We start from the raw sequence: 9,055 nt of genomic DNA, 5'->3' as shown, positions 1-9,055 counted from the left end.
TACCCTTCCTAGGCCCCACTTGAGGGATTACACTGGGTTTATTGTTGTTGTAGTAGTAGTTTTTAAGGGTTATGTTTAGCATTCATTTTCTATTTTTTATTTTTTTGGCTATTTTCCTTTTCTTGATAACGGTCCTTGTTGAACTTTAGTGTCATATATTCTATTGGATGTATCAAATGATCAAATCACACAAGCTTCGTGAGTGGCATTATCTGATAAGTCTTACTACTGTTCGACATAATGTAAATTAAGTAGTCAAATCGTTTACACTCCTAATTTGCTATGTTTCAAGATATATTGATGTCATTATTAGGTCTCCCATACATAATCGCGCAATCAACTGAATTGACAAACACAAGAAATAAGTGACTGTACTATACTACTATACATTAATGCTTCAACAACTTCCTATTCCTTTTGCTGAAGGTGCACTGCTCCCCAATAAGTGAACAAGAAAGCATATATATATACGTGAGCTCTAAAGTTTCGCGTAATGAAGTCCATTTCATTCGTGAATGAAAGTCAAAAATTTATTTTACGAGATGCTCTACAACTTCATTTAGTATGTATGGAACTAAACACATGCGTAAAATCGCCAGAAAAGTTCCATTTTGCTGGAGTATATGAATCTGTGATAAAAAGAACAAAAGAGTTTTGATTAAGAGTGGAACTTTGTCATAATGTAGTTCAACTACTTCTGAAAAATAGTGCAGGATGTCCTATGCATTTTCAGCAGATAATAAAATACATTATAATGGCCTAATTTGTGCGTCTAAAAGCTCACCTTCCACTAACTTCTTTCCTGAACACCGAAAAACAACACGTTTCACCACAAAATTTTATATGCATGATGATATAAAAAGACTTGATTTTTCCATTTTGATCTGTATAAACATAGCTCCAGATCTGACTCTGCCTGTAGCAAAAAACACGCCCTGTTTGATCTATACCTGATTTAGCAATTTTACAGCACAGCGAATGACTTTCATAGAGCTTGCATCTCAAGGTTAGTTTGTTCGACCCCATTTGCAGAAGAAGGTCCAGGTTCTCGGTTGTCGCCATCAGCATTCATCTCCTGAACAGGTGGAGGGTTAACTATTGTCATTTGCATGGCAGCATTATCTGAAAGACGACTCTTCATCTCCCGATGCTCCTGGCACAAGGCACACCAGTGCAGGCAGCAATGCACCACGCAGGGGTCGCAGGGTGAATTCTGCATCGCTAAAAAATTAGTATATAACACAAGGTACTAAGACAAAACAGCATGTTACTCTGACATTTGCAATACTAGTCGTTGACATGAAATCTGTCTCATGCCCCAGCAGTGAGCGCAGGACAAACTGATGAGAGGTCAGATTACCTTTTCTCACTTGAAAAACACTAAATCTAATGCAATGATGTACTTAAAAATATGTCTTTTCTCGGACGCCACGAGAAATTACAGTTCGTTTGAGAGTTGAGACGGTACAAGTCCTGAGCTGATAAAGGAATTTTTTTCGTCCATAGCCGACAAAAATTACTAACTTGAAATTTGGCTAGAATGAAATCACAGGTTATTTTTTTGGGTGTAAATAAATAACTGTCAATCAAATTAATCAAGGCCATGAGTACAGAAATTGAAGCCAATTATGCATAATATCGTGTATCAGACAGAAAATAAAGTGACTCCACCTTGAGATGATACTTCTTCTGCAGCGACTGCCGAACCAGACCAGTGTATATGCCACACATCCACCAACTAAATAATAAACCTTCACAAATGAGGAATGACGTCCTTGGATCAATACCATGAAATGCTGCTGTTGCAGCTGCAACCGCAATGCCACCCTCAATGAAAATGGCATGACAAATGCAAGGAGTAGACCAAGGAGTATCATCATCTCTTAGGCTCTCAACATTACGCCCAAACAAGACACATGGACAGAAAAGTCCTCTCCAGCCTATAAAGGTAAATTAAACAATCAGTGTCAGAAGAAGCATGTGTGGCGCATAGACTGACAAAAATGCATACCTCATAATTAAGAATGTGATGCAGAGATCTATTCAGAGATGCTGGGGAATGCCAGAAATCAAGCCCAGCAAAATAGTAAACAACCACAACACTAGCTTAACAGAAAACAGAATTTTTGCATATTAAAAAGGTGTCCAAGCACTAGTTGAAGATTAATGTCACTTTATTACAAGAGCATGCTCTTCCAGCTTGTATAGTTTTGAATGCATTTCAGATAATTTAATCAAAAGATAAACAAGCAGCAGCTTTAGCGCCTAGATTTCACCTCTTAAGACCAGTTTAATATGTACATAGTAACCAAAAACCAGATTGGTCATTAAGATCAAGGTAACATACCATACTCGTGCGGGACCGCCAGCCACTTACAAGACACACAAACCAGCCACAATTGGATCTGGAGATTTAAGTTCAGAAAACCACCATTGTTTTTTCCCGATAATGGTGTTGTCTGAGCCATGTACGCACCTCGATAATTTCACCAGGTACCTGCTACCTCCCGCCAGCACAGGTAACAGGTAACTCTGCCACCCAAGCTTAGGCGGGGGGAGAAGAAATCACCAAGAGTTTCTTGTCTCTGCTGGGGTTTGAACCCTGTATTTAAGGCTTTCACCCACTTCATTAACCACTAGGACACACCCTTGGGTGGGTGATCAGAGAAACCACCTTTGTTTTTGTTTAACAATATAAAAACAGGACAGTTCTGAATGAAATTACAGATAATGAATAAAGACAAAGAATACTACTAGCTGTTTCAGATATCATTAATGACGAGCCTTCTCAGCTTTCTGTAGCAGACAATAAATAACTCCAACTTAGAGAAATCCACTATATAATACATATAAGCGAATAGATTCAAATATATATTGCAGATAAACTGGGTTAAATTGGAATAATACAAAGATTAACACTTCCTACTGCATAAACTGAAGACTACTTTATGCATCAAAGTTAGAGATAAAAGAAAACTTTTTAAGTTTGTTTTCTCTCTATAGATTTCTTTATAGTTTTTGTATAGGAAGCGCATAGTTAATGAGACATGTTTTAAAAAGGGCTTAAACTGGCGTTTCCCTTGGTTTTGTACAGCTACTTGGTAATTAATAAATTTTCTTTAATTGCCTAAAAAAAGGATTAACACTTCCAAAGTTAAAAGACAAAATGGCAGTTTTAGATACCATTCATCATCTTTTCCAATGTCATTTCAAGCCTCAGGAATAGTGCAACAACTACATAGTAAACAATACCAGCAAAGACGGCCAATTATTTATGACGCGACCCTAAATTAAAAAAAAAAAGAACTTACAACTATCTTTGTCCTCTGCACATCCAAAAATCCCAGTTGTCCAAGGCTCGTCTGCAGGAGGCTCAAAACTCTCAGGCAACGGTTGTCCACACTCATGGCACTTCCGAACAGCTAACTGCCCAATGATGTGGATGCCACATGACATTTGCAATAGAAAGCATGATAAAGGACCAAACAACAGTACAAGTAACACAAAAGTTCTGATGGAGAAGCTTGTAAAAGGAACAATACAGTCATTATTAAATAAACAACAAACAAACAAACAACAACAAACCCAGTATAATCCAACAAGTGGGGCCTGGGAGGGTAGTGAGTACGCAGACCTTACCCCCGTGAATGTAGAGAGGTTGTTTCCAATAGACTCTCGGCACAAGGGAAAATGAAAATGAAGCAATAGCAACAAGCAGCAACGAGAACAAAACGAGGCGAAAGGAACAACATGTAGTGATGGAAATCTAACAATAATAGAATACAAGACTGACACTAATAACACTGGAATTGTCAGGAACCGTCATTATTAAATAAAAATCAGCTAAACCCAGCCAATTTGTGACTTTTTTATCAAAACTAAAAAGAAATACTTGTTCGACTGTTTCCTTAAGCAGAATAGCTGCCTACAGCTTAGGAGCAAATACCTTTCTGTGTGTGATACATATTCCATAATATATTTTGATACAACTTTCCAATATCTGCATCTTATGACCCCACATATGCATACTCCCAGAATGGCAGCTGCATTTCAGAAGGGGTTTTAGTAATCGGATATGGGATGAAATAATTCAACTATTGAGTTGTTTGTGGCGTATTTCTCCTGATGTCAAGATGGATTCTCAGTTTTGGTTAGCAAGCAACAATGGATGCTATTCAGTAATAAGCTGCTATGCTCTGCTGCAAATCAATCAAGGAACTGGAGATTAACTGGCTTGGAAGACACTATGGAAACAAAGGCAATGAGTTTTCTGAGTGATACCCCAAGATGTGTGAAGTCTACTTTCTTACTGGCAGGGACAAAGAATTGAGAAGGGAAAGAAGCAAACGTGGAATACTATCCCATTATGAATCAAGTGGACCATATGGTTGGAAAGGTGTTAGACCTGCCGTTACTAGGGTCTATAACCGTAGAAAGAAGGGTGAAAATAAGGCTTTTATTTATTTATTATTATGTATATGTATTGGTAGTAGTTACCTAGCAATTCAGGCAGTTATTTTGTGTTTTACTCCCTCCGGTCCACAATAAGTGACCAATTTGCCTTTTTATTTTGGTCCAAAATAAGTGTCCATTTATATAATCAAGAAAAAATTCAAGTTGTTTTTTCAAAATTACCCTTATGTACGTATCCCTTCTTTTACTCCTCACATTAAATTATGCTGCAACATTTAATTAAGGGTAGTTTAGTCACACTAACTTTTTTTGTCTAGAATTCAGTATTTCCTTAATGGGTGTGCCTAAGGCAAATTGGTCACTTATTGTGCACCGGAGGGAGTATTATATTAGGAAGAAGGGAAGAAAGGCATTTTATTCTGTAGTATTTTCTCTGGCAGATTTGAAGGTTAAGGTTCCTCAAAATACCTTGATTGTTAGGTGTATTAATGTTCTAATAGCTGTTTGTTTCTCTGTAGGACTTATTTTATTTGTTGGTGGCAATAAAGAATAGTTGAAGTGTTGTTCTGTATTTTAAATTCACTGATTACAGTTAGGGAAAATTCTGGTTTCCTAAAAAAAGGAATAATGGATATTATGTGGGTAATGATGCAACATTCTTCTTTGTAAAGAATAGATGTCTAAATTCTCTGTATTCATGGTGTAGGCACAATACGCTGGACAACCCAGCCTTTCTTTTGGATTTCTTGGAAGCTATGATGCTGTAACAATAAAGATAAACCTGATGCTCCATTTTATGCTTTTGTAGTACCTCCCCGGTACTATTTATTACAAAATACCTTACTTTATAATATTAAAAGTACTCAGGGATACAATAGAAACTAAGTCAAAATCTATAGCAATGTTGTCAAAAAGCAAAAGGCACAAAAAAGCGACAAGGTCTTTGGGACTTGAAGAGAAAAACGAGAAAAAAAGCACACAGTTCACAACATTAAAAAGTACCAACCATATATTAATTTGGTAATATAATGATCAAATAGAAATTAAAATAACTAACTTTAATATCCAATATACAATAACAGTGATATTAATCCAACTTCTAGATTCAAGAACCGAACACTTCATCACTTTGCATGTTATTATTTGAAGCGCATGGCTTCCCTATGAAACAATATAACAACAAAGTAAGACCACACTAGGTAAGTTAACTTAATAATTATAGACATGAAAGTTTTCCAACTTCTAGATTCAAGAACCGAACACTTCATCACTTTGCATGTTATTATTTGAAGCGCATGGCTTCCCTATGAAACAATATAACAACAAAGTAAGACCACACTAGGTAAGTTAACTTAATAATTATAGACATGAAAGTTTTCCTATAAATGGACTGGCTTTAACATTCAGAGGATGGCTTGCCAAGCTACGCAAACAGTAAATTTGCTTATAGTCGCAAAACTTTTTCTACCAATGAGGTAAAACAATTATTATACACGATAATGCTTGTAAAAGCATGGGAAAGAGGGGTAATATACATGACAAAGCATATGGAAGTATGTGAAAGTGGGGTGACATATATAGCAAAGCATGTGAAAGTGGAGCCCGAAGAGTATAAAAATATGGGAATTTTTTCTTGGTATGCCGAGTGATTTTTAGGATTTTAAGCCATTTTGAAACTTTGACGGCATCCAAGGTAAAAGTGTGAAAATCAGTTCCGGCTGCTTTTTTTTTTTTTTTTTGATTTGCACCGGGTGTCCGAGTCTCTAAGAGCCCCGACTAATCCCGGGGGTGCACAGGCCCTCGGCAAGGAGTTTCCCGCAAGTGCACCACGGTTAATTCAGGTTTTACCCAGTCCGATGGCCCTCAGAAATTGTTTGCACCCAGTGGGTTTCGAACTTGAGACCTTGAAAGGGAGCAAACCCCAAGGCTCAAGTCTATTGCCACCAGGCCAACCCCTGAGGGTTAGTTCCGGCTGCTTTTGATGCCACGGATTCTTGTCTACTTTCTGAAATTGGTTCATTTGTCATGCCATCTTGATCCTCATCTATTCAGATATTTCTAGTTCCTTTGGCTAGTTCACAAATATCGAGGGATAGTCTTCTTCAGAAGAGTTGGGTGTGGAGTCATATATATCACCCCACTTTCACATGCTTCTACATGCTTTGTCATACATATGACCCTATTTTCATACGGTTCCACATGCTTTGTCATGTATATTACCCTTCTTTCACATGCTTTTACAAGCATTGTCATGTATAATAGTTGTTTTACCTAAGGTCCTTCACATGTCTAAGGGGACCCACTTGTAGATAAGATTTCCATGTAAGATATGTTTGACTTGTAATAACCTCTTAACCCTTATATAAAGGAGGCTATGTAGTACTTGGAAGATCATCTAGTAGCCATTGTAAATCATTGTGTTATATATGAGTTCTTTCAAGATTTTTCTCTTGCTCTTTCTTTCGAAAGGGATAGAAAAGTCGATTTTTATATGAAAATGGAGTAATAATACTCTAAGAAAGTTAGCTTATTATAGTACGAACATTTTCTAAGTTATAACAGCTAAGTTGGTTATAGTACAAAAGTTTTCCGAGTTGAGTAGCTTGACAAGCCATCCTCTAGATGTTGAAGCCAACCCATTGGTAGGAAAACTTTTGCAACTATAAGCAAATTTACTGTCTTCGTAGCTTGGCAATCCATCCTCTAGATGTTGAAGCCAGCCCATTTATAAGAAAACTTTCGTGTCTATAATTATTAAGTTAACTTACTTAGTGTCTTACTTTGTTATTATCTTGAATATTTAGTGTCTTACTTTGTTATTATCTTGGTGTCAGAGCCAGACCATCATTTCAGAGAAAGGAACAATTTACAAATATGCCCGAGTCATTTCCATCATCTTCTTCCCTTGCAAAGATAAATATGTCCTTTACTCTTACTAAAACTTTGTCAAATAAATATGATTACCAGTCTGAAGTAGATATTCTACCCGATGGAACAAAGAGTGTCATCTACTGAATTACCCATCGCAAACCCATACTCAACTTGTGCCAAAAAGTCGATTTCCCTTGCTTAAAGAATGTATCGTATGCTTCAACTTAGCTGGAACCTAATGTCTAATTGGCTACGATATATCACAATCTCCCTGCCGGGAACAAAAAACATAGAAGTCCCTTTACTTATCCCTTGTATAGTTGCATATGTATTAAACTGACGAGATGAAGATTAGATAGACTCGAGCATAATTACCAATGGAAGGATTATACTGATGCATTTTGATCCACGGAGTAACAATGTACTAAAGAAAGATGAAGTGCGAGAAGCCGCATGCCCGTCATTTCTTAAGATCATTTGCTCGTGGAAAGAATAAACACTTTGGCACCTTTAACCAAACAAATAAGCTTCTCCCCACTACTTTTCATTGGTATTAAGTTGAAATGAAAAGGCATCCATAATGGAGCATTTAGGAGCAACATATGTACAAAATCCTAGTCCATTTTGAAGCACACAATTTGATCTTTTGGAAACATGACAAAGTAGCAACATTGGACACTAGGACTGCCAATTTAAATACTTTCTCTTAAGTATCACAATTGAATTTGTCCAAACACCACAATTAAACAAGAAAGGTAACTCTAGTCAAGTCGTGATGGGTAACTCCAATAGTTTTGGTGCCTATAAATAGTTCACAACCTCTGCAAAGAAAATCCTTCACTATCTATAACGAGCCTAACGTTGGACATCATTCCCTATCCACTTCTCTAAACTGCAGATCCACACTTATCAGATAAAGTTGGATAAAACTACAAGCAAAATTTGCAGTTACTCAACACAGTACGAGCCTATATAATCCAACCGTGGTGCGCAGATTTTGCCGACATAAGCATAACTATAAGCGACTAAAAAAAATGTATGACTAAAAAAATGAATTGACTGAAAAACATGACTGAAAAATGCAAAGAGGAATTTCAAAAAAATTCGAAGAGATCATAAAGAGAATAAACCTGAGGGACATCAATAGGTTGATTAAGCTCGCCGGGCTTAATGTCCTCAAGAGGCGCTTGATCTTTTGTCAACTTTACATACCTCGACGGATTTCCTCCTTCCGCCATCTGAATCTGATCTGCAAAACTAATATCAAATTTCTTCAGCAACCAAATTGGTACTTAATAAACGTGAAGTCAAAAGAGAATTTGTTTTGGAAATTAAGATTCTGGTACCTTGTAACAGTCGGTTGAGTGTTCGTCCCTTTCGAGAGGGGTCAGTCAAACGAGGTAAAGAGTAACTGCTAAGTATTAGTGAAGGCTGGGATTTAGTACGATCACGATTATCTTATCTTATTGTAGAACCTCCGGCGTTTATTACAACGGGAAAATCGCAGGTTCCTTCTTTTGGGCAACTTTTCCTTTTTGTTTTGTTAAGGCTTAAGGGTCATGCTTAGTACGGCACACCGCCCCCTTTCCGTGTTTTACATACTTTAGCCAATTATTTACTGCCACGAGGCAGTTCTTTGAAGCTGTCACACCGCTGAGATCTCTCACTTTCTTTTCTGTTTAAGAATATTTATATAATCATATCAGTTAGCTGATATAAAAAAAATATCATAACACTTAAAAATATAAAATTATACTATGTAACTCCTAAT

At 36.9% G+C, this 9,055-nt stretch overlaps 1 protein-coding gene across 6 annotated transcripts; it reads right to left on the bottom strand.

Annotated features, from left to right (window-relative positions):
- Window positions 443-8,837, bottom strand: LOC109225185 (cell number regulator 6-like). Of its 6 annotated transcripts, none has more exons than XM_019389786.1 (6): window positions 8,631-8,837; window positions 8,415-8,533; window positions 3,312-3,426; window positions 1,672-1,940; window positions 951-1,213; window positions 443-629 (listed from the first exon to the last, which is right to left on the bottom strand). In XM_019389786.1, the coding sequence occupies exons 2-5, from the start codon at window positions 8,520-8,522 to the stop codon at window positions 986-988; spliced, it is 720 nt and encodes a 239-aa protein (XP_019245331.1). In that variant the 5' UTR covers window positions 8,523-8,533; window positions 8,631-8,837; the 3' UTR covers window positions 443-629; window positions 951-985. The 6 variants fall into 6 exon arrangements, with proteins under 6 accessions (XP_019245331.1, XP_019245337.1, XP_019245327.1 ...); XM_019389792.1 differs by lacking the exon at window positions 443-629 and adding an exon at window positions 636-802; XM_019389782.1 differs by lacking the exon at window positions 443-629 and having other exon boundaries at window positions 636-1,213; window positions 8,415-8,541.

The sequence above is a fragment of the Nicotiana attenuata genome, chromosome 1 (assembly GCF_001879085.1).
Source record: "Nicotiana attenuata strain UT chromosome 1, NIATTr2, whole genome shotgun sequence".
Classification (NCBI taxonomy): Eukaryota; Viridiplantae; Streptophyta; class Magnoliopsida; order Solanales; family Solanaceae; genus Nicotiana; species Nicotiana attenuata.
The sequence above is the reverse complement of the archived record's forward strand: the minus strand, read 5'-3'. Positions and strand labels throughout refer to the sequence as shown.

Coding starts and splice junctions, on each gene's coding strand:
- LOC109225185 (XM_019389786.1), bottom strand. CDS start 8,522: ATGGCGGAAGGAGGAAATCCGTCGAGGTATGTAAAGTTGACAAAAGAT. Junction 3,427..8,414: donor AACCTATTGATGTCCCTCAG/GTTTATTCTCTT, acceptor ATCATTGGGCAG/TTAGCTGTTCGGAAGTGCCA. Junction 1,941..3,311: donor TGCAGAGGACAAAGATAGTT/GTAAGTTCTTTT, acceptor TTACCTTTATAG/GCTGGAGAGGACTTTTCTGT.